The sequence below is a fragment of the Pezoporus occidentalis genome, unplaced genomic scaffold (assembly GCF_034315485.1).
Source record: "Pezoporus occidentalis ecotype Australia unplaced genomic scaffold, CSIRO_AGI_Poc_V1 ctg31, whole genome shotgun sequence".
Classification (NCBI taxonomy): domain Eukaryota; kingdom Metazoa; phylum Chordata; class Aves; order Psittaciformes; family Psittacidae; genus Pezoporus; species Pezoporus occidentalis.
The window spans coordinates 4,082,420-4,107,437 of NW_026915052.1; the positions used below are offsets into that span (position 1 = coordinate 4,082,420).

The 25,018-nt window shown below is 46.9% G+C and overlaps 1 protein-coding gene across 2 annotated transcripts; it reads left to right on the top strand.

Moving 5' to 3' along the window:
* The first annotated feature begins 273 nt into the window (after nucleotides 1-273).
* On the top strand, nucleotides 274-23,084 carry EXOC3L4 (exocyst complex component 3 like 4). 2 transcript variants are annotated; one of them, XM_062627995.1, is made up of 12 exons: nucleotides 274-321; nucleotides 1,690-2,065; nucleotides 5,434-6,085; nucleotides 9,042-9,159; nucleotides 10,205-10,330; nucleotides 11,320-11,420; nucleotides 13,332-13,427; nucleotides 15,376-15,490; nucleotides 17,556-17,678; nucleotides 18,343-18,495; nucleotides 19,377-19,498; nucleotides 21,542-23,084. In XM_062627995.1, the coding sequence occupies exons 2-12, from the start codon at nucleotides 1,720-1,722 to the stop codon at nucleotides 21,702-21,704; spliced, it is 2,115 nt and encodes a 704-aa protein (XP_062483979.1). In that variant the 5' UTR covers nucleotides 274-321; nucleotides 1,690-1,719; the 3' UTR covers nucleotides 21,705-23,084. The 2 variants fall into 2 exon arrangements, with proteins under 2 accessions (XP_062483979.1, XP_062483978.1); XM_062627994.1 differs by lacking the exon at nucleotides 274-321 and adding an exon at nucleotides 332-467.
* Nucleotides 23,085-25,018: the final 1,934 nt, after the last annotated feature.

Here is a 25,018-nt window from a genome sequence, read left to right on the forward strand (position 1 = left end):
GCAGAGCAGCTCACCCCATTGTTGAGCCTGTGGTCCCACTTGCAAGGTGAATAATTAACCTTGGAACTAGCTCAGTGCTCCTCCCCCCTCACACACCTCTTCCTTTCTTTTAAATGCCTAGGTAGAATGAAAGTGAAACAGTGCCAGTCTCTCCTGAGGAGATAACAGGTGAAGGTGCTGGAGGTTTTGTGTGTCTGGGGACAGGCCTGTTACTCCCACTTCTGAAGCCCTTTTCCAGAAGGCAAAGGAGGATGGAGTGTAGTGCTATTTCTGGCTCCCTGGCCGGCGCAGGTATGCAGGATGCTGCTCCAGTTAGTTGAGGTGCATGAGCTCACGTGGACCTCTGCCCCACAGAGCTGCCTGCCGACCACCACATCTCCCTGGGATCTCCTGTGGCACGGAGCTGCTTTCAGTTTCTGTGGATCACGCCTGCGTTATCCCAGCTCGCTGTGGAGAGGATTGGTGTGGTCAGTACCGGGTTGTGTATCCCTTCTATTTCCTTGTCCATGAGCTCACATCTTATGGCCCTCCTTCCCTGGCTCCCTCCACTCACTTCCCTGGCTCACCCCTTTGATCATTACTGCTGCTCCACTCTGGCCACAGAAGCCCCATGTGGAGTTTGAACTAGGGACTCACCCCTCTTTCCTACTGAAATCTCTGGAAAATAGGGTCCCCTCCTCTCCCTCCCACCCTCTGAATAGGCTGTGATGGGCTGAGCGGCTGAGCAAGACAGTGAATGATTGAATATTCCCCTGAGAGGGTGTGACGCACGGTCTGAGCCCCACTGTGTGATCGGCTCAGCAAACCCATGGGAAGATGCAATCCCTGCAGTTTATAGCCTGTGAAATAATCATGCACCAGGGAGAAAACTCAGGCCAAACTCAGATCAAAGAAGCATGAGATCTATTTCCAGAGTCCCAGCATGCCTGTTCACTGTAATCACATTTCAATCTCTGGCTCCTGTGAGCGGCACAGACCCGAGACAGGCAGTTCCTGGGTGACCTCAAACAATAGCTGTTTCTAATGATTTAAACCTATCACTGAGCTGCCTTGAGCCTGCTGTGGGAAAATGTGGCTGATGTGAACCCTTACTGCACCATATAGCCTCCTGCGCTGTAACCATGATGTTTTGGAGAGCAGAGATTGCTCGGGTTTTGAAGGGACTAGAGAAGAGCTCAGCCACACACCAGGCACTGCTCGACCACGGGTCACCTTCCAGCAGCGTCAGGTCAGGGCTTGAGCAGGGTAGAAACAGCACTGCAACACAAAGCTGCTGTATCCACAAGAGAAAGTGACAATACCTCAGTGAGACCCAGGGAAGGTTATCATTCCTACATGGCTGGAAATCCACCTAGAAGAACGGAAAGCAAAAACGTATCTTGTTACAAAACAAAATGGCACATTTACACAGATATCAGTGTCTCTGGTGTTTAGTGATTCCTTGGTGCTGGAGAAACAGCTGCCACTTGTCTGATTTATGGAATTAAATAGAGCTTTCCAGAGCTAAAAGCAGGCCAGCACCTGGCGTCTGTGGGTAGAGAGATTGTTTTAGTAGATACAGCCAGCAAAGACTTGCTCTGTCCTTGTATTAGGCACAGGAAAGGGATGGACCACATTTTCAGTCCAGGACTGACTTTGGAGACACTGTATTCTGGAGACAGCCTAATTGTGCTATTTTATGCATTTCAGTGATTTGGAAAAACACCCTTGTTGAAAGACATGATGAATAGAAATATGGAGTTAGACCCGAGGAGTGTGACCTCAGAACCAACAAACAGTCCAGGAAAGGAAAAGAGGGGGGTTGCTTCCAAGCTGAGCAGCCCAAGTTTGCATAGCATGGACAGTGGGCTCTTTGAAAGAGGTATTAAAACAATGTTAAGTATCCGGAAATCAAAACGAAGTCTGAACAAAGAGAAAGAAAAGGAAGTTACTGGCACTTGGAAAGGAAAACGACTTTCTTTGCGATTCCCTAAGAGCTATGAGAACAAAACCACGAACTGTAATGGCCTGCAGGAGGTTAGTGAGAAGATAGAAGCAGAGCCCATTCAAGGAAAACCTCTTTCAGGTAAGAAGCAAAACAACCAGTGTAATACATGTCCCCTTCAAGTAATTCACTCTGCAAATCCTGGGCCCAACAGAGGTGCTAAAGAACAGGCATCTCATTATGGGGTAGAGACAGCTGTCACCCCTCGCACAAACTCATTGGGGTGTTACCTGGTTCAGCCTGGGCAGGTTGCCTACCACTGAACATGCTGCTCTGTGGCCTCCACTGCATTAGTTTAAGCATATCAACAGCCTAACTATCAACCTGTCGGCTCATGTACCAGTGGATATATCTCCCACCATACATTATCAGCCACCAGTGTGCTGGGCACAGTTTGAGAGCTGCTGGTCTGACAATATCTAGTAGTGCAATATGGGCTGTTCCTACATTATTGTCTGCATTGTGCTTCTGGGAAATTTCTGCTCTTCAGCTCTCAGACTGATAGTCTGCAGTATGTACTCTGTGTCTTGCTGCAAGGTCTTGATAGGGAAAAAGGTTGGTCTGGATGTGATCTGTTTTGGAGCCTCCACCTTGGCTCTTAACCTTAGAGACTGCTTTGCAAAGAGACCTCCACAGATACTTTGCTCTCTTACACTGACTTTCCATCTATTTTTCTCACACCAGCGGTGCTGCAAGTAATTATGTGATTTGTTTTCCTCCAGCTGGCTACTCCCATGTGTTTTGTCAGCATTATATAGATAGGTCCTTGTCAAATTATAATAACGACCTTCAGCATAGCTCTCGCTTTTCCCCAAGTGTGGCAAACTACAATGACTTTGATCTTGGTTTAAGCACCGCTCTCCTCTACCTTCTTAAGGCAGAGGCACTACAATGCATCCACCAGGAGGTAGACTGAGGTGGGTCAACATGCTTGACCTTTCCTCAGCCTAAATTTCTAGAAAAAAAATCTTGGTCTACTGCATAGGATGGCATGGGGATCAGATATAAGGGCTGGCATTGTCTCATTGCTGTAATATGCTCTACTGTGCCATAAAGTTATTTACTGCTTTGCACTGGTAGACTGTGAGGTTGTTAAGCTGGATCTGAGCCCACCTCATAAACTTTGAAAGTCTGTTCTCAAAGGGTCATAGATGAGGAGTGACAGGAAATGTTACTGTAAGCTCTTCTCATCTCCTCCAAATAAACAAGCTGAGGAATTGAATGAATAAGACCCATACTGTGCACAATAACTCGTACTTGGCCTAGACTGGAGCAGCTCTACCAGAAACACATCCCATCCTGAGATAAATATGGCAAGCGACAGAGACTCCACCATGTGCACCATTAAGCTGCATAATGGTTAATTGCCTTTCAATTATCTTCCTTCAACTACCAGCTGTCTGATCTCCTATTGCTAAATTAAAGATCCATTTAGCACCCAGTATCACCTCCCTGAATAATTATCCTAGATAGTAATTAAATGGTATTTTCTCACTTTGATAAACAGAACAGAATGTATTCCTTTAGTCTCTCACTGCAAGTACTTGTGCAAACACAGGTTTTATATTTATTTATCTAGAAGAGGCTAAGTTATTTGCCACAGTCTCCCTCCCCTCTGAGCACAGAAGTAACTGTAGCTCCAGACAGGCACTCAAAGCTCTATGCCTTCTATAGTGCATCAATAGTTGGGTTATTTGGCATATTTCTGTCTTCATACAGATATTTTCTGCTGCATAGATTTGGTGCATATGGTATAAAATCTGTTTGCATACAAGCCCAAGGGTATCAATTATGGACAACAAACCATATATTTTTTTTGAGTGCTCTCCATTTTTTCTGTATCATTTTATATATCTGAGTCCCAGAAGCAGTAGCCACACATGCCTAAATAATACCCTTTCCTTTCTCCTCTTTAATATTTGCTTTATGCCCAGTATCACAGTGGGATCTCCTGTTCAGAGCATCTGTTATGATGCTGGAGATGGTGAGATCTTCCCAGGGAGTCTCAAAATCTAATAGTGCTCTTGCATCTTCTCAATATATGACAAATACTTCTTATATTACTGGCAAATAGGCAGTGGTCACCACTTGGAAAACAAATGTCCCTGTCTAGAGGCAGCGCTTGGCATCTGACTGTAGGTTTATATACAGGTGATGAACAGCCAGGTCACCCAACCTGAAACCAGGAGGATGAACTTCACATATTTTGGTGTTTCTCATTTCCTCCTGCTGGGATCCTGGGATCACCATCCCAGAGACTCTCCTCATTCCCCAGCCAAAGGGTTAGTGCAGACTGCAATAACTGCAGAGCTGAAAAGCTGTGGCTTCTGGACCTGCAGAAGTCCCTCTTTTTGTCTGAGAGGAGTCTGAGCATTCACAGAACATCTGAGTGTCTGGAACAGGTAAGAAGCATCTTTAAGAGGGCATTTGCTATGGTAGGCACAGGCTTGCAATGGGTGGCAGGCCACGGATGGGCTAGTCGCTGGCTTGCTACCTTGATCCCTACATCTCAAGGAGTCCTCATAATGCAAATCACCAGGGACCACCTCTGCAGTTTGCATTAGCATTTTGCTCAGCCCTCAGAAATGCAGGAGCAGCTTTAGCTGTGATATTAGTTGTGTATGTGTCTTAGGAAAACTTGATAATGCACAAAATCAAGCCAGAAGGGGAGCCCAGGCTTTGCCCAAGGTTACATCTGAACTGGGAATGTTCCCAAAAATGTATGGACAGCATGCCCAAGCCAGTATCCCACTCCCCCAGGGCCTTGGTATCTCTGAAGGACATGAGGGAGTAGGGTGGGGGCAGACATGACCATCTAGTGTCTGACCAGGAGCTCAGAAGGCTCGAAGGGCTCTGTCCTGCTGTGCTCCCTCCAGCCAGACCCTGGGCACTCTCCCTGACTTCTTGGACAGCACACTAAAGCACCTTTTAAGCCAGAGATGCCAGAGCTGGGCTGCAATGCAGTGGCCAGTCCAGCAGCAGAGCTGTGCTGAGCATGCTGGTGTGCTGGGAAACAAGGGGATCCATGCTAAAGGAAATCCTACTGGTAGGGTATATCCCGAGCTGTTCCTGCTGCCAGTCCCACTTCATCTCTGCACTTAAAGACAGGCAGAGCCAAAGGTGGTTTTATGCAGCTTGAGATGCTAGTGTCCCTCTCTGCAGTCTCGTTAGCCATCGCTTGAGGTTTTCCTGCAGGCCTATAATAATTTTATTTGATATTTCCTACCTCTGAAAGCAGCAGTTCAGAGATGTGGCTCAATTCGCAGTAATTGCATTTCCACTGCTTTGTCTCCTGTGTCAAACAGGAGCTGGAGATTTGGGGGGCTCAGTCTTAGGGGCACTGCTGGGACCTGGAAATTGCAGCCTCTCTGTGAGCCCCCTTGTCCTGTTACCCCCTGTCAATCACCTAATGCCTGCTTTGTCTCAACCCCTCCCCCTTCTTTCTGCAGTAATGGAAATCAATGACCTTATTCAGAAAAGGCAGCTTTTAGAAGCATTTGCAAGCATCAAGTACTTGGAAGATGAGACTATCACTGAACGGGATGCTGAGAAATACAAAGATAACCCCCAGGAGTTTGTACGGAAATCCAAGGATGTGGATTTGCTTTATAACTCCATCACAAATGTGATCCAGGCCATTGTGGTGGGAACACTGGAGCATCCCACTGTAGAGGATACCATGCTGACCTCCCTGGTGACTTTAATTGCCTACGAGGAAGCAGCTCATCCTAACACAGGCAGTGCTGGTGGTCCTGGGTCAGACTCGCTTGGCATGCCCAGAAAGTGGAAGGAGGTGTGGAGAGAAGCTGTCAATGAGAGTGCTAGAAAAAGGGTCCTGAGGGTACCCATGGCATTGAAGGAAGAAGACAGTTCTTGGCTTAATCTTCACTTGGGTTTCCTCCAGAAACACCTGAGTGAAGACTTACTAAAAATCAAGCTATCAGTACAAAAGTGCTATCCGGAGGAGTACCAGGTGTGTGACTTGTATGTGGAGGCTTTTCACAAGGCCATTGCCTCACATTTGCAAGATCTCTCCCAGAGACCGCTGGAATTCAACGAGCTCTACACCTTGCTCAACTGGGTGGCCAACACTTACTGCAGGTAAGCTGCTGCACTTGCCACACCGCCTCAGCCTCCTCCAGAGCATGGCAGGGCCACAGGGCACTTCAAGAACACTGAGCTATTTTCAGCTTTTTAAGCAAGGGGGAGAGACATGTCACTTCTACAGCAGAGCCAGATAGCTAATCTATTAATAGGTGGGGACAAAGGTTTGTGGATAAAGCACTTGCTGCTTTCCACAGATCTAAATTACTCTGTTTTCCCCTCCCTCTCCCACTTGTTCTCACGTAGAATTATAGAATCATTTAGGTTGGAAAAGACCTTTAAGATCACATGGAGTCCAGCCATTAACCCAACACTGCCAAGTCCACCACTAAACTGTGTTCCTAAGTGCCACATCTACACGTCTTTTAAATACCTTCAGGGATGGTGACTCCACCACTTCCCTAGGCAGCCTGTTCTAATGCTTGATAATCATTTTGGTGAAGAATTTTTTCCTCATATCCAATCTAAACGTCCCCTGGCGCAGCTTGAAGCCATTTCCAGGAGGCTCCTCCTTGCAGCTCTGATAAACCTACTCCCTTTCTGCAAATATTTTGCAAGGTCCTGCAGCTGCTTGGTGACTTTTCCAGGCACAGGGAGGGACCTGTGGGGGAGCCCTGCCTTCTTCCTGTTTAATTAAAACTCTGATGTGTTTGGAAAGAAGCCATGTTACCCCCCATGCTCACAGGTCAGTCATCTTGAGGAGGCGCCAAGACACCACCATGTGTAATTGACCACACTAAAACAAAGGCTCTGGCTCGGACATGCCTGCTGGTTGAATAGGGGGACCATAGTTTTTAGGACCTTTAAAAGCTCCCTGCAATCCAGGGGTGACTAAAGTATTCTAGGAGCTGTATGGACATATCAAATACCATACTCAGGGCACTCCGGGTGTTGGAGTAAAGGCAGGAATTCTTTGCAACAGCAGTAAAAACTGTGCTGCTGGACATTGCCTCCTTTTGCAGCCAAAGGAGACATCTAAGGCACCTGTAGTAGGGCCAGGCACTGAGTGTCAGTGTCCTCAATTATTCACTTGCTTTGACTACCGCCCATCACACCAGGCTAAAACCCAACAGATATACACAGTGGGGTGGGAAGGAAAAGAGAGGCAATGTCCACAGGAGATGGGTCTGGTAATAAGCACGTAAAAAGAGCTACGTCAAAGCAAAATCATGTCAGTCCCGGTAGCTGGTCTGCAGGCCTGAACCAGCTGATCAGTGGTGGGACAGCACAAACCAACTGGCACCCCTTAAACAAACAAAAGAGGGAGAGAAGGCAGAAGTAGGAATACTGAGTCAAACAGTGTGCAAAAATAGACAGGGAGGAGGGTGGTGGAGCAGAGCAAGCAGCAGCAGCACTTGCTCAGATCACTCCTAGCCTGGGGTAGCTTTTGGGTCAGGAGCATTTGTGCTGCAGATGGTCTTTGTTTTGAGCAGCCCTCAAAAGATTTCTCTGTAAACTTGTCAGTTGCTCCTAAAACCCCATTTATGGTGTGGTGACTGTGATGACACGTGTGTTACTCCCTCAGCATCGTAGCACTGGCTGACAAGTGTTATGGCAGGACTGCTTTGGGAATGACACTCCATCCCATTGCCCTTCTCCCTCACATGTCACCTGCCAGTCTCCTCTGGAGGGAAATTTGTGCATATCCTCAGCCCCAGGAACTGTACGGCACCCCGATATTGCAGGAAAGGGGGAAGAAACAAGCTTCAGCAGCCAGGTTCTGCACCAAAGAGAAGTACCCCTGTTGTACTTCTCTACCTTGCTGTGAAAGAACTTATTGAGAGCCTGCTCTGTTTAGGGCACTGCTTGCAATCACCTTGCTGTGTTGGGCTGTTTCCATTTGATTTTCCCATTCTGTAAGAAATTCATCCCCTCTTGGGACCAATCTCAAAAAATAAGAAATTGTCTGACCCAAACTCATTATTGATGCTACAATTCAAACAAATATCAAAAAAAGAAAGCGGGGAATAAGCTCCTTCAGCGTATGTTTGAAACAGTCCTTTCAGTCATGGTGGAGAGTTTGTATTTAAATCCACTGGTGTCCTTTTTTTTTGTAGGACATTGCAGCTGTGTTCCCTGTTAACCAGGTTACTGCTTGCAATTCAGGTCCCACATTCAGCAAGTGCACGAATATTTTCTTCTTTCTCCTCTCCACCTCTATCACCCTGAAAGACACAATGCTTCCATGGTCCATGGTAGATTGCAAGGGTAGCACGTTCAATTGTACAGGCTAATAACGGGTTTCTCACCCTAGAAGGAGAAGCACAAGCACTCCCTCCCTCCCTGCTAATCAGCTGGCCTGATTACATGGGCAATGCAGAGGAGAGTGATAAAATCATGCATCAGCTGAGCGACTTTGGAGTCAGGCTCTGTAGCTGCACATCCACCAACTGCTTCCATCTGTGGAGAAGCCGTGATACTGCCCTGGTCCATGTTCCAGGCATGGGAGGGCCTACCAGAGGCTGCCCTGCGCAGAGCAGGACCTGCTTTGCCACCTTCAGTTGCTAGGGATAATGCACAGGGGAAAATAGCAGCCTGACAGAAGCAGTGATGTGACACTGGAGGGGAGCCAGGGAGATCAGCTAATTTCAAAGCAGCACACTGCTACAGGAGTTACCCTGAAAGACATTTTGCAGGCTCAGAGGCAAATGAATCAGCTTCAGGTTGTTTATTTTAAAAAGTAAATTCGCATGGCACTTTTCATGTCCAAACAACTCAGAAGTCTCATGATTTCTAAGGTGGGCTGGAACCTTAAATCATTTTGGTTTTGAATAATTAAGATTTTGAATAGGGAGAAAAGATTTTCTTGTTAAAGCTTGAAAACAAGCACTGCAATTTTAGCTTGAAGTATATTTCTCACAGCTTAATAATTATGTAGCTCATGCCACATGAATATTCCATTGGTTTACTCACATTCTGAGGCCACATAATTTGTTCTTTTGAATCTTTCCAGTGAACTCTTTCTGGGTAACCCCGATCTCAAACCAGAAATTAAGACAGAAAACCTGTCCCTGCTGTTAACGCCAGCTGTTTGGGATAAACTGAAAAACGACTACATCACTTCTGCAAAGGTGAGAGCATTGACCTTGTCCCCACATGCCCCCAGGGAACGTGCGGGAGCCCCAGCCTCTCAGTAAAGGTCTCAGATGGCTGCATCGTGGTTTCTAGCTCCACCAGGTGCCGAGTCCTGCCGAGACCATGCAGAATGGCCTTTAATAAAAAGCACAATATCCTGAACACCAACGCAGGGAGCAAAGCAGGCCATGAGCCTGAACCTGGATAATCACAGAGCCAAAGGGACTGTACTAGACCCACACAGAGGCTTACCGAAAGGTCATAGCTGGGCTTCAGCAGATTGAACGCACTTCAAAGCCAGATGTAAAGGCATTTGAGCTGCTACTTTCACAGCACATGATCTCCTCCAGCACATCTGAGGTTTGCTATACGCAGACAACTCTAGACGTGACGCTGCCAGAGGATCATCCCATGGTTCACTCCCCCTAGGAAGCCCCTTCTTCAGTTGCCTTTCTGCCATCCTTAGCTGGGACCCTGTGTAAGACTGTGCTTTCCTGGCTCTTTGCTGGGTTCAGTCATCTTCTTGCAAACCATTTCTGAAGCAGGGCACTGCTCAAGGTGAGCTCAAGGTACCCAGCTTATTCGACAATTAGTATTGCTCTATTGTGCTGGTGAAGGATCATTTTGTTTTACTGGCAACAAGACTGATTTATCAGCCAGGACTGAACCATGCTGCCACTTACTCAAGTGGCTGTGCTGCCAGAAAGGACCAGTTTGATCTTTAATCCTGACCTTGTGTCTTACACTTGCTGGAGAACTTTGCAATCAAGCAGTCAAGCAGCTGACAAAACATTCCCCTGCCAGGAGATCTGTTCTTGCTTAAGTTGTACCTTGCCCCCACAAACCACAGCTCCTGATTTTTCCTGAGATCTTGTGTAGCCTGACAGGGTCTGGAGCAAGACCTTTGACTTTGCTTACCTTTCTGCACCACACACATGAGCCTTATATATATGCCAAGAGAGCAAAATGCACAGATGCAGTTTTCTCATGTTTGCTTCATTATCCTGAGCTGGATGTTTCCTTCCTATGTTAAACATTTAGGGAAAAATCAAAAGCTATTTTGGAAACATCCTGAGACTGGAGGTCACAGAGAAGTGGGAGAAGGAAGTTCACCCAGAAGTGAAGGAAAATCTCTACCAGTCCTCACTCTCCTTAGATATTCAAACGGTATTTAATGAACCGGGGCAAAGTGCGGGGGGCTCTGTGGCTCCAGGGAAACGGGATCATTACCTTCTGGGGTGGAGGTACTGCCTCCTGCGATAATTTATGTTAGTCACGCACTAGCAGAATACATTAGAGCAGAAAATGCTGTTTATTACAACTTTTAGCTCTCCCGCTTGCCTTCTAGCTGCAAATTAAACCTGCTGTCAATTGTGTCAGCAACATAATAGGCAACTGATTTTAAAGCCCTTAAATCTCTTTGATTAGAAAAAAGAAGGAGAAAGGAAAAAAGAGGTGGAAAGAAAAGGTTTGTTAGAAAAACCCTTTGGCTGAAAGAGCGTCTTTGTCCTGGGGCTGTGGCAGCCACAGAAAGGCAGTAGGCAGTGACAGCCACTCCAATTTAAACAGTACAAAAACAAAAGCTCCTACTAGCTTTAGAGACTACAGGGTAATAAATCCAGGAGGGGTTTTGATTCATTCTCCTCACTCAAAAGGTTGAGTCATTTCAATTAAATGAGAGAGAGAAAAAGAAAGAAAATCAAAGAGTTTTGCCTGCTACAGTGACTCTTTTTCCATAGAGGAATATTACACATTGTGTGATTACTGGGAAGGAATGTCTGAATTGGATTAGCAGATGGGTAGGATGCCTCAAGAAGTGCTAGAGCAGGCTGCCTCACTCTAGAGAGGCAGCACAGTTGTGGGAATGGGAGGTAGGGAGGGGCCCCAGTGCAAGCAAGGTTTCTGGGTGATGCCTAACCCTAGGCATCAATGATCAATGATTATGCCACAGATCAGTTTGTGCCTCTTGGCCCATCCTGGTTTATTACATTTAGAACTGCCAGAGAATAATGAAAAACGCCTGGCAACAAGTGGGCCATTTGCCCCTTTGCTAGGCAAGTCACTTTTATTAACCAAGGCTGCGTGATACCCTTGTGAAGGATGTTTTGCCCTTGCTTGTCCCTTCACTAGAGAGTTTTCTTTGTGACCTTCTCTAGATCATCGGGGAGCACATGAAGATATCTAGAGCAATCAGCAGAAGCCTGGAAACAAAAATGCTTGAGCTGTGTCTGGCAGAGCTGCGTGAATTCATACCAAGGTCATCACCGCTGCGGGCAGCACATTCCTTTCAAATGAGTCCCACATTGGTAAAAAAGCAGGGAAAAGGTCCAGACACTGAGCCAGACGCTGGCATCAAGCAGGCATGGGCCTGCTCCTGAGAGAATTAGAGATGACAATGAGCCCAACAATAAGCAAGCTGCAGAACAACTCAGCAGGAGTCATAAACAGACCCAGATAGGACTCTTGGGAGTCCCAAAATCTGAGGTCAGAGCTCCAGGAAGTAAATGCTAGCTGCTCTGGGATCTTGCTGGTGTTGGATGCTGGTCTGTTGCAGCTGCAACCATGAGCAAGTAGCAGTTACGAATCTTCAGATCCAGACCCTGCTTGCCCAAAACATTACCTGGGTGTCCTGGGGAGAGCCCTGCTGAGAGGGTTTTTCTCTTGCAGATGGAATCCTTTGTGTTACACCCAGGCAAAACTTAAGGCTGAGTCTTTTAAAAATTTACCCATTGGCCAAAGGACACAGGATCCCACGTCTCTGCTGAAATTTTCTGTTTGGTAGTCCCCAGGTTATGGCCTCAGATCTTACTCCTTACAACATGCTTTGGGGATGCTCTAGGGAAGGGGTTTGGCTCACAGAGGGTGCCAGCAACTCCGGTGGGGCTGTGTTTTGGAGGGGTTGCAGCTACTTTCCGGAGCAGTCATCTGTAGGTGAGAAAGGCTGCTCAGGATGAACCAGCTCCAAGCAAGACTAAAATGACTTTGCCATTAACCTTTAAAGTTTTTCACCTGCTGCAGGCACTGACCAGGGAGTTTGCTAATAGACGTTTTGCAGGAGTGAGGACAGTGAGCCAGAGAGCTCATGATCATGAACTCAGGGCATGCCAGGAGTCCAAAGTGCACTAAAGGCAGTGCTTTTCCTGTTTGTATCTATATCCCAATCTATATGCCCCTTTCATATCTAGTAGCCCAGTGATCTATATTTGTCTCCCATGTCCTGAGCAAGCAGCGTAGTTCAAACCAGCTATTTGGCTTTGAAGTCTCTCTGGGTTTTAGAGGAGAAACATAGTACTGATATTCCATCCATTACTTCTTCTTCTCCCACAGCCCCCACACCCCCATTTATTTGCTTTTTTCCTCTCCTCTGTTCCTTTTTTCCTTTTTCTTTGTTATCTGTCAAAATATTTTTCCTTTTTTTCCTTTTCTTTTTCCTTTTTTTTTTAAAAAAAACAGCAAGTTGGCATAAAATGCAAGCTGCAACATAAAGGGGTCCCATATGAAAGACCACTGAAACTTCAGCTTTTTCTTAAACCAACCCAAGATGCTTGGGCTGAGGCTAGCCCAAGCAGGTTCCTTTTTCCTGACAAAGAATGGGGCCACCAAGCAAAGCCTGCCTGAGCACAAAGCCTCTTGCCAGCAGTGTGGACCTGGCTGTAAAACAGCTGTCAAAACCGTGACTGCTGTGCTACACAGAAACAGCAGCTGAGGTTATGGGGGGAAAGGTAGGCATGTATCCCCATTCCTATTCCGTTTCTGCTGGAAAATCAGCCCTGAGGTAAACCCTTTCCCTGTGTGCTTAAGAGGGCACAAATTATATTGCCCCAAAAGCCAGAGCAATGAAGAACCAGACTGATGAGCCTGAGTACCATAGCTGCAATTAATCCCTCAGTGTGAGGAAAAGGCAGAGATTTCATGTGCTGAGATCCCTGGCAACTCTCCAAAAGTGGTGTGTACCTGCTCAGGCAAGCACACCCTAAACCCATAATTATCTGCCATCTATTCCCCTCCAGTGCACACGCATGTTACGACAGCTGGTAAAAACATGTCCTTATACACAGGGGATAGGTTGGGGCAGCCACCAGTGTCTCCTGACACCACTGTGTACACATAAGATGAGCAATCTGTGGCTCCCCCACCATTAGTGTTACCTGTGTGTCTTCTCCCACAGGTTCGAGGAGGAGTTTGTAGTGTGGAGCACTGCCCAGGACAGCCCCATCTTTGCACCCTATTTTGTCGCCTACATCAACAACTTTCATGACCTGCTGTAAGTCTGCTGCCCCCAAACTGAGCTGCTGCTTTGCTGGGGTCTGGGAGGGTGGCAGCATCCAGGAAGGAAAGACCAAAGTCTCCTTGGGGTGCCCCACTGGGTGCTCAGCCTACAGCCCTTCCTCCCCTCATGAAGGGATGCTCCCCAAGAGATGAAGATTAAAGTCACAAGGGTGAAGAGTCAGAAGCAGGGATGGATGTGATGCATGCATGAAAGATTTAAGCTAATTTTCAGCCCACCCTTTTCAGCCTCAGAGGTGGGTTTATTTCATTTTTGGTTCTGTAGTTTAGCACCACAAACCCAGTACAAAGGCTGCTTTTGGCACTGGGCTGGAGGAGAATCTGTGAAAGCAGCAAATAAACCCCTGCCATCACTGCTGGCAGCAGCAACTTATAGAGCTTTGCACGTGTTATGAATTAGTTATTTGAAGCCATGCATTGAAAAGGCCTGTGATAAGCAGGTATGCCCACCAGCTCTGCCTATCAAAGACTCCCCTGAGAGGGATGTTCTGCAGCCATGCAAGGACACAGCCCAAGAAGGTTCAGGGGCTTTCCAGCATCTGGGGTCATCCCTGCCGTGCAGATGTGGTGCTTCATCAGAGGCCGATTCAGCCAAGTGGCACGGGGCTAATGCCGGGCGTCTGGCCACCTTGGGATGTTACCTCCAGCCCATGCCGCTGTGCTGCTGCCTGGCACTGCCTGCCGCAGGGGTGCTGTCTGCCAAATAGCATGCAGGTCATGCAGAGGATTTCGCGTTGCGATGCTCACAGCGGCCGACGGCTCCAGCCGCAGTGAGCACTACCGCCTGGAAGTCTCTAGATGGCAGGGTCTCCCCAGCAATGCTAACCTCGCCGACGAGCTGGCTTTCTCTGCCTCCTCCTGCCCTTGCGGAAAACTGCTCTCCCTTCCCTGCTGGGGACTGTAACATGGCGAAGGGAGAAGCCAGCCTCAGGCAAGGAGCTGGAAGGTGTTTGGATGGTTTATTCCCGAGTCGAGTTAAACATTTTGTCAGCCTAGGGTGACGAGTTGCAAGGCAGAGGTAGGTGACCTAATAGCATGATTTTGGGGATGCTAGACCCAGACTTGTGGTGCTCAGCAGGAGTTATGTACCTGAGCCCCAACCCGGGGTAAGAGGGATGCTGTGAGGTGTTTCGTAGTCCTGCTTCAGCAGCTTCAGACATAACAAAATAGCTACTGGGCAGTGGCAGGAACCCGTCACACTCTAGTCACAGCAGTGGATGTGTCACATCCCGGGAAGCTCAGGAACCACTAGCATTTTGGTGATACTGCTTTGGTTCCCCCTAGAGCATGTTACAATGAGGAAAGGATCGAAAGTGAGAAGAAATCCAGGAACTTGCGACGTACCCCAAAGCCCACACATACAGCTGGGGATTTCATTAATCTCTCTGAAGTTGTGTTTTCTTCCTCATTAGTGTGAAAATGTGCACTGTCCCTAGGAAATTCCATGGGTTTCCACCTTGGTCATTCACCATCCCCACTGCTGCCAATAGATATTGTGTGGAGTGAGTCAGCCAGGCTCTGGGGGACACAGGGTCAGCAGCTTTCCCTTCTTTGGCTTTATTATTTATGTCTCCCTTACCCCATAATGCCCCAGTGCTCTCTCAGGAACCTGGAGATCATTTAGCAGAAATGTTGCTCAAGTGAAAATGTAACCAGCCTACACAACTCCTCTGCATGGTTGAACCATCCCACCTGATGAGGAAATAGGTGGTTTTTAAGCACAGTTATTCAGTTGTGGTTAATTTTCACTGTATAGGATTGTGTAAAAGAGTCATTACTTTGACCCAGTAGGTGTTTCCAAGCGGAAGTACTAGCTACACAAATTTACTTAAACTAACACCCAAGATGCCAATTTGGATAAAGTGGCAATGTAATAGTTTACCTTTTAACATTAACACATTGGTGGTGCGTGTGTCTCTCTCTAGGTCAGGGTTAGAAGCAATGTTTAAAGTCAACACTGAGGAACTGCAGAAGATTGTGGCAGCTCTGACAAGGAACTTCACAAGTATATTTTCAAACAAACTACGAAAAAAAGCACAGGTAAGAGCATCTTGGGCACACTGGTTTGTAACTATAGCAGGTATGTGCAGGACCAGTGCAGCAGCTGAGGACTACCTCCCTTCCTTTGTTTTGCCAAGTAGACCTTGTTTTTCAGTGCATGGCATTATGGTCCCTCCAAAATGCATTGTGTCTAACATGTGTAGAAATCCTCCTTAACCCAAAGCATCCTGTGAGTTTTTCCCTATGAGCAATGATACATTTGTCAAGTTGTTTACTTTAGCACAATGGCAACAACAACAACAACAACAAAAAGACTATTTAGTGGCTTCCAGCATCTCAGGCAAAGAAGTAGAGGGAAACTTTACCCATCGGGAAGCACTGAGAAATCAGCTGGACACCACCAATAGGACATTTTTCCATCTATCAAAATATTTGGATTTTTCAGGGCTTTGACTTACACTTATTTGTAGATCTGCCATCAAGGTCTATTACAGAATCATAGAATCATTTAGGTTGGAAAAGACCTTTAAGATCATGGAGTTATCAGTCTCTTCAGACAGGACAGAATTCTGTGATTTTTCCAGGCTGTTTCCATGGTGAAGAAAGACTGACTCTTTCAGTGTGAGGATGCTATCAGTTGATAAAGCTCTGATATCAGCTTAACTTATGTAAAGAGGCCTAAAAGGCAACTTGCTGCTATGCAGTTTGTGCTTCCTGGGTGATGTAGACAGCACTATCTGCTCTCAGCCATATGAGGTCCACTAGCCTTAGCTGGTATGAGAGATGAAAGAAACTAAGCTTTTGGTCCCACCTCTTTTGACCTACCTAATTCCTGTTCCAAATCACCAAGCATAAGAGGTCATTGCAGAAAGCAAGACAGTACTGCAACTGCTCCTGTCTAAGCCAAACCTCCCTGGCCAATGGGACTTTCCAGTAACTGTAGAGCTTGTCTTGGAGCCTAAGGGACAGGCAAGGAAGGAGTCAAGCCAAGGCATTGCGAAAGAGGGACAAAATACCATGAGAACTGAGAGCAGAGAAAGCATTTCTAAACAGCCCTCCAGCAGGAGGGAGCACAGCAGGAGGGCACAAGTTGGGAAAATCATTGGGAAGGAGGTTGCCAGGAATATAAAGACAGAATCCTTAGAGCTAAGAGAATAAAAGTACACAGGGAATGTGGTGGAGAAGGGTTATTTTAGCCTTAGGATCCCTTAGGGATATTTCCAGTCTCCTCCTGGTGTCCCCAGAAGCCTTTCGCAGATATTGCCGTGTTTCTATGTCGAGGCATATTAGCTCTAGGGACTCAGCAAGGGAAGTAACCCACTGGGGAATTTTGGTCAGAGCTCCTTGTACCCAAGACAGACAGGAAACAGTGCCATTGCTCCCACATCAACACTGACCACAAGGCATCAATTTGGGGATGCTTGCAGCTGCTATTTCCCTCCCCCATCAGAGAAATGAGCAGAAGTAAAATCACAGTGAGACTTTGTGCAGACACATGGGTCTGCAGGGAGTGCAGACAGCCCCCTGTAAGTGCTTCAAGAAAGAGATTTATAATTTCCTTGTAGGGAAGGCTGGAGGGGTGACAGATTACTGGGATAATTTCCAACAGATTCGCTACCAACTGACTTGTCATGTCCATAGCTAGTGCAAACCTGTGTAATGCTAGCATACATGGCTGCACACCACAGCCTGTTCTAGCCATGCCTGGTTAACATTCACACCTGTTTCTTCATCCCTATGGTAGGAATACAAATACTTACCTAAAGAAATATAGCTCATGGGCTAGAAAGCAGCACAAAGCAAGGAAATGGGGTGTCCCATTTGGCCTTTAATGCCAAAGCATCTCCTGTTCAGGGAGTGATGCTTCTGTCTGCACTGGGCCACCTACTCAGAAAGGGGAGATGTGGCTCTGAATTCCCAGGGGGAAAAGAGAAACCCCTGGTGCCTAACTCCTAGTGTGTCTCACAGAGAGTTAGTGTGCCATCAGTGTTCTGTGCTTTTTGGTGCAGCCACACTGAGAAGACATATAGACGGGTGCCTTTGACTAGTGCATCCACAGGGTCTGAATATTACCAGTGCCATCAGTGAATTGGTTCTTTTGCAGCCACTCCTTAAGAAAATCCTGACCAAGGACTGGATTTTGTTGATGGAAAGGCCAGACTCGCTGGCGTCTGCAGTCTCACAGTTCTCCAAGCACCTGCAGCACATGAGGGAGCCCATGGGGCAGGTAGGCAGCTGGTCCCCTGGGCACAGTGATGTCGGGGGGTACCACTGTCATTTGCAGGCTGTGGTCAGACCTGCGGCGGGGGCTGTTTATATAACTGTGGGCACTGCTGATGCAGGGGAGTTCAAGCTATTGCTATACTTCCAAGTGAGAATAAGCAACACCTTTCCTTTCCGTAGTTTAAATATGGGATCTTCTTTCTTTAAAGAGGAACAAAAACCTTTGGTGAACTTCATCACTGAGCATTACAATTCCGTGAGTTGCAGGCTTATCAGCTCCTTTCACATCTGTGCGGTTGTAAAATAAACAGGTGGCTGACAACAGCTCTATGTTTAAAATTTGCAAGCACTACCAAACCCTACTTTTAAAGCAATCCTAAATTTCTCCTTTCGATACTGAGGGTCCAAACTGACCCTCAAGGGTTACTTCACTGGGGAGGCACATTTCCATGGCCATAACTCTGTGCCTGAGTGAGTGTTGCGAGCAGTCAGCTCCTTTCAGCAGGGCTGGCCTGGGCAGCGTGTGCTGACCATCTGCTGCATTTGTGTACCTCCTCTATACTCTTGGCTGCTGCTAAAGACCTGAGGGCTTCCCCTGTCCTCTCTCATTGCCATGGCCTTGCATGGGAACCAAGTTGAAAATGTGAGGCTTGCTCTTTTTTAACCAGGAGCTTCTACGTGATGTTCATAAGTACGTGGTGAGGGAATACATCACGTTGGTCATCAAACCCAGATGGAAAATGAACAGGGAGACTCGGCAGCAAGTGAGCAACAAGATGAACCAGGAAGCCAGAATCATTCATAATATGCTCATTGATCAGGTATGTGAGTTCCCTCCTGGCATCCCTTGGCTTCCCCATTCCCAGAGGTGAAATGTCCCCACTTGGCTCCCAGGGGACCCAGCAGGCAGGCTTTTGAGGAGAGCAAGCCTCAAGAAATGTGAAAGCGCTTAAAAGAGAGAAAGTAAAGTGATTACTGCTGGTTCATGGTGTGGACTTCCAGCACAGTGGCTACTCTTGTAGTAGGGGCTTGTGCATGCTCAGCTGGAGGCTCTCTGATTGCAGTGTCTGGTGTTTTAACACACCCAGGTGCATGGGTGCTTTGTGTAGGGTGGTTCATGTGCTGTAGGATCACACTCATCCCATGGCAACTTCTTCCTGGGCCTATTCCCTTGGGCCATGGGATGCAACTTCTCTCAAAAGGATCTCTGCCCTTGGTACAGCTCATGGAGATGAGTCCACATGGAAGGTCCATCCAGGCACACAGTCTGCATACCAGAAAGCGATGGGGAGAAAACTGTGGCTGTTTTCATGTTTTGTGACAAGGCAGCCTAAGTCTGGGGTTTTCAGGAAAACCACAGTTGAATTCCTTGGATTCTGCAGAAAGTCAGGTGTCCAGGGCACTAAACCCTGTGGAGGCAGATCCCTCTCAGAGGTGAGGCACGTGAAACTACTAGGCTGCAGGAGGTGAAATCTCTGGCATTCACTGCTGTGCTAGACCACAGCCACAACGCCCAGCCCAGGGCCTGGGTCACTGGGGTGTTCATGAGCATCAAGGAGGCCCCAGCAGAGCTTCCTGGGATGCCTTGCCATTGCGGCCCAAAGCTGCCTCATCCAGTACGCTGCTGTCCCCTAGCAGCACCCTGCCCACCCAAGGGCAGTACATCTCCCCCCAGTGGTCCCCTGTGCCTCTTTGTTTGCAGGGCTCTGACGCTGACTGGCTCGTTCCCGCCATGCACCACATTGCCAATATCATTGGGGAGAAGAAAAAAGACAAAATCAAGGAGTACGTCAAGGAGCTGTGTCAGGATTATCCAGATATCAGGTACATGAAACAGCAGATGCCAAAACAGCTGGGCTTCGTCCCAAAAAGTGCCATCTTGCCCCATGCCTTCCCCAAGCTCTTCAGCTTCTCTGCTGGTAGCTACACATCAGAGGTTAAGGTGCCAGCAACAGAGGGAATCCCACCTTACTTTTCTTTATTTATAGCTGTATAATTTTTCTCTTTTCCCCGTCTGCTGGATCTTATGTTGCACACAAATTACCTCAAAAGCATTTATAGAACAGAATAGAATGTTTCTGTTTGGAAAGGCCTACAAGGATCATTTAGTCCAACTGCCTGACCACTTCAGAGCTGTACAAAAGTTAACACATGGTGTTAAGGGCATTGTCCAAATGCCTCTTAATTACTGACAGGCTTGGGGAATTGACCACCACTCTTGGAAGCCTGTTCTAGTGTGTGATCAACCTCTGGGTAAAGAAATGCTGCCCAATGTCAGGTCTAAAGCTCTCTTTGCACAGCTTTGAACCATTCCCATGCCTCCTATTGCAGGATACTTTTTTATTCCCCCAGATCAATCTTGTTTCATTGTAAAGCTTGAGGCTGCTTTTCAGTGCATCACCAGTATCAGCCCAGCTTGCCAACTTGTAGGCTTCAGCTTTGGAGCAAATAGTTTGTCTCCTGTTCCCAAGCTCAGACTTCAAAGTGCAGCAGACATTGACAGAGTTCAGCTGCAGTTCCTGAAAGGGCTTCAACACAACCACTAAGTTTTGGATTAAATTACAAATTCTTTCTTCTGTACTTTCCATTTGCTGTTCCAAAGCAGCATCTGCAAAATTTAAGGCTCCTGGAAGAGTAAATAGAGTGACTAGCTCTGTGCATAGCTAAGTAGCTGCATATCAGAAGTTACCTCGTCTTCTGCAGCTTCCTGCCACTCATTGAGAAGGAACATTAGTGGTACAGCTTGCAAAATATTCCATTTCATCAGGGTCATTTCAGAAGAAAACCAAAGGTTTTTGCACTGTGCTGGTTACAGAGCTCCTGCTGGATAACATTTATACAGTCAAAATACCATAGATTTAACAACTTGCCCAGAACACTGAAGTGGACCCTTGAATATTAAGAAAAAAACCCCAACATTAAATATATATATTTTTTTTCCACAAAACTGAGGCTCAAAATTTTTCATAGGCTTATTTAACTTGAGCGAGTCAGATATGTATCAGGCTTATCTGTGTGGGGAAATTCAAGACATGGACTTGAAAAGGAATAATTTTTCCTCAGTAATTTTCTACACGAACACACCTATCCAGCAACAACTACAAAGAAGCCTGAACCCCAGTGGCCAGACTAAGCTGATGAAGGAGGCAGTGCCTCTTTTGGGAAGGATGGGGGAAGTAAATGATGGCTAGTCAGACTCAGTTATTTGAAAACAATTTTCCAGGCAGAAAAGCCATTTACAAGGCTGTGATTGTGGTACTTTTTCATCATTAGCCTTCTACCCAAGCCAGGTTTTAAGGTTCATACTCTTTGTTGATCTATTTCCTTTATTGAGTAATATTATTTTATTTCCATTATTGAGTAATATTATTTTAACCATTAAGTCTGTAAAACAGGGAGGAACCTGCTGGACCTGCATTGCTTCCTGTTCAGGTCTCTGGTAATTCTTCCCCTGAGCTCCTGGAGATGTTGCTGATTTTGTATATGCTGAGATTACTGGAACAGGATATGTTTCCAAATTGGCTTTCCTAGCTCTACTCTAATTAGTGTCTATCAGCTTCCTAAACAGCTCTTCCATTTCTCAGCTCAAAATAATCATCAAATAAAAGGTCTTTAGCCTCTCAGGAAAACTTGCAAATGACATCATATGTGTGTGGAAACAGAGGAGGAATTCCCCGAAGCACCAGCAGCAGGACCGGTGGTGTCCCAGCAGCACCGGGTGGTAGGAGCTGATGCTCACTGGCTCAGCACCTCCGGATGCTGCAGACCCCCATCCAGTGCAGCAAGGGGATGCTCCCAGGCACTTTATGCTGTCTCCAGCTGGTTTTGCTCGACAGGACTGAGTGAAGTCTCATTTGGCTTCTGCAGGAAGGAGCATGTCCTGGCGATCCTCGCGCTCCGGGGGCTGGGGCGCACCAGGAGAGCAGCGATTTTTCGGCAAGGCTACCATGTGCCGGAGAGCCCTGATGGTGGGGAGGGCAGCACACTCTTCGCTGAAATTGATGTCCCAGTGATCACCAGCTGCTTCTAAAACAACCATGACAAGAGGTCAGCATCTTTCCTCCTCCTATGCTGTCTCTATGGCATGATCCAAACCCTGCTCCCTGCCTCACCCCTCTGCAAGCACAACTTTTTGATTGTTGTAGGAAAAGGAGAAGTTTTCTGAATTTGCTACCCTGAGTTCAGAAACCAAAGGCAACAGATGCACCAAGTCACTGACCTCCTGCAAGAGCTCCTGGGAGCAACTCCAGCCCAAGCACTGCCTTCACCCTGTGTTCAATACAGATTTTATTGCTAGGAGAATGCTCTGTTGTTTGGCTCAAGATTGAATCTCTTTTCAGAGAACAGGTGAAAACCAAAAGGAATTCACTCAGAGTTATATTAAGGCTTGCACTGTGCATTGTACAATTATACAGCAGCAGAACAAGAACCTCCTTCATAATTACTGTCCCTGAACAACCGAAAGGCAGAGCTTGGGCAGGGATGTGGTAGCACCCAAGTCCTATTTCCTCCTCTGTGAACCAGCTGACTGAGCTGGCATAACGCAAGGTCAGTGATGCTGTGACCTGATGCCACAAACCACTACCTGCCTGAGGAGGAAACCCTTGGAGGGTACCCAAACCCCACAGCTGGGATGTGAAGCACATGGACCACTCTGCGCTCCAGGATGGACCCTATGGCCCTTCTGCTTTTTCAGCAGATTTTCCTCACATGTGAGCTGCCTTGAAAAACTCCTGTTGGACCAAAGACCTGTTCATGCTATCACAGCCTTTCTGTGTGGACAGACATGTCTGGACTGGATATGGAGGGAAGCTCCAAATCCTCTTGTCCCAGGGTAAAGGGCCACCATGCCACCACTATGTTCAAAAGTATTTTAACAAATCTGATACAATCTGACTGAGTAAAAGAGACCTCCAGCAGCCTACAGCCATACAAAACTGATTTTAGTTAATCCAATTTATCTTCTCAGTTGTCCTCCACAGTTAATCCAAGCCTCTGTGCAGAGACATGTTTATGGTTTATCAATCAATGTGATAAATGTGGACATGGCATAACCTTGAAAACTAATGTTTGCTGCAGAGCTTAGAGCATCAGTAGTGAGCCTCTTCCATTTTCTTTGCTCCAGTTTGCACCAGTATAAATTTCAGCCCAGGTGAGCAGCAGGAACTGGTGACAGGCCAAGGGAGCTGTTCTGATGGATAAGGAATACAGAGTGCACCTTTAATTCACAGTCATCATATGAAAATTTTTCTGACATAGACTTGCTGTCTCCACAGTCAAGACAAGTTGTTTTTTTTTAAAGATGGCTTTGAAATATGAGGTATAAATTGAGAGCTTGAGGCAGGAAATCTTAGGAAGAATTTTGTGTCCTGCATCTTTCTTTAATACAGCTCATGACAATTCCTGTGAATCCTCGGCTTGGTGACTTTCCATATTTGCTATGGGGAAAGAGAAGTAAAATTTCATCTGCATCTCCTGTCAGATGTGCAGAGCTCAGGAATACTTTTGAGCTCCCCTTCCCTCTCCTGGGAATATGGTGCAAGCAGGGACCCCTGGATTACACTCCCCAGAAGCCCCATCCTAACAGAGGGGAAGGGATTGAGTGCTAAGAAATTTATGTTTTATCAAAAGCACTGACTAAGTTGGGGGGATAAAAAGGGAATTTCAACTTTGGCATCTGCAGTCTGAGACATCACTGAATTTTCAGAGGAGCTCAGGTTTTGAGGCACTGAAGCCTCAGCGAGTTTTGTGCATAAGAAATTTCCCTCTGCCCTGTGTACACCCCTGATCCAAGCACCTCATGCAAGGCATTTGCAACACAGGAATTTTCCCAAATGCTTCAAATGTATATGGTACAATGGGTTTCAATCTTGTTATTTTACTGGCAGTCTCTCCACAAAGAAGCTGCCTTTCCTCAGGCTCCAGCTGCCTGGCCCTTGGATTAGATAAGGCCCTCAGCTTCCGTTTTCTAATAAAAGAAAGTTGCTACCCTGAAGTCACGGCAAAAGGCTGGGCACAATGATCTGCCTTTTGTCACAGACTCTCCTGGGACACCCAGATCTCCTGCAGCCTGGCATCCTGTGAGCCAGTGGCAGGAGCACAGCCTGCATCCTCTGGGAACTGCTGCTCTCCTGCTGCTTTCTTGAGCAAACCAGTTTAAGGTTAACCCCATCAGAGCAAGACTACGGTTCAGTCCCTCTCCTGCCCCTACAGCAATGCAGGCGGAGAGTAAGCTGCAGGGTGTTGCCGAGCTGGGGTCCCTCCCTGGCAGCAGGATGCTTGTCTGAGGCCACAGAGCAGATCCTGGGGACACCCAAGCAAGCAAGGGGAGAGGAAGAGTTGTGCTTTCTGAAATGAGTGTTGCTGTCCAGCTGCCTTCTGTGAAACACCCGGTGTTCATTAGGACCATTTTCCACATTCCAATAAAAGAGAGGAGAAGCTTCTCAGGGCTTTTACTGTGAAACATGTTGCTCTTGTAGGAAAGTGCCAAGGAACTCACTTATTACCCGGTTAACTCCCTCTGTTTGTTTTGCACAATCAAGCCCTATTCCCATGCCGGCACACAGTTACATCCCCCACTGGGAGACTGAGCTCGCTTATACCCTGGAGGGCCCAAGCAGATACATCCCTGGTGAATAAGTCTTTCTCAAAAGTTTACAACCAAGTTGAAGAGCTAAACTGTCCAGATTTAGCTTTTCAGGGGTTAATGCTGCATTTCAGAGCTGGGGCAGGGGGTGATCCGGCTCAACTCACAGCACTGCGTGGGTGGTGACAGATACTATTCTTGTTTTGAAGGTCTCTGCTCTTTCACAATAGCATTTGACTTAGTTTGGGGTGAAAAGCAGTGTTTCCAGTACTCTCTGTCCAAGGGAACAGTGCCTGCAGCCAGGATAGCCCTTGGGCTGTGGTTTGGCATCTGAGACCAGCCTCTGGGTGCTATCATTTCAGAAATTTCACTCAGTGAAGTTCTCCTTTCCTGGAAGATATGGAAAATAGGCTTGCTCCAAGCAAGGCAGGAACAATACCAAGACAGTGCAGTGAAAGCACAGGAGTCTGTACCTGAGCTGAGGATCCTAATCAGTCAAAATATTCCAGAAAAAATCTTCTAGCGCAGCAGCACTACAATGGTTAGCTCTCTGCCATGTGGCATCTTTCAGCAAAGAGCTTTCAACTGGGTTAAAATATTAAGGATATTCAGTGAGAAGTGGATTGCAGTGTTACATCCACTTCGTGAGCTGGACAATGTGGCCTGACACTGTCCAGCAAACAGTTCTCCAAAGTACTGATGTTTAGCAAAACTTTATCTTTTGTATTCTGCATATTTTTTCATGAAATCTTGCGGCT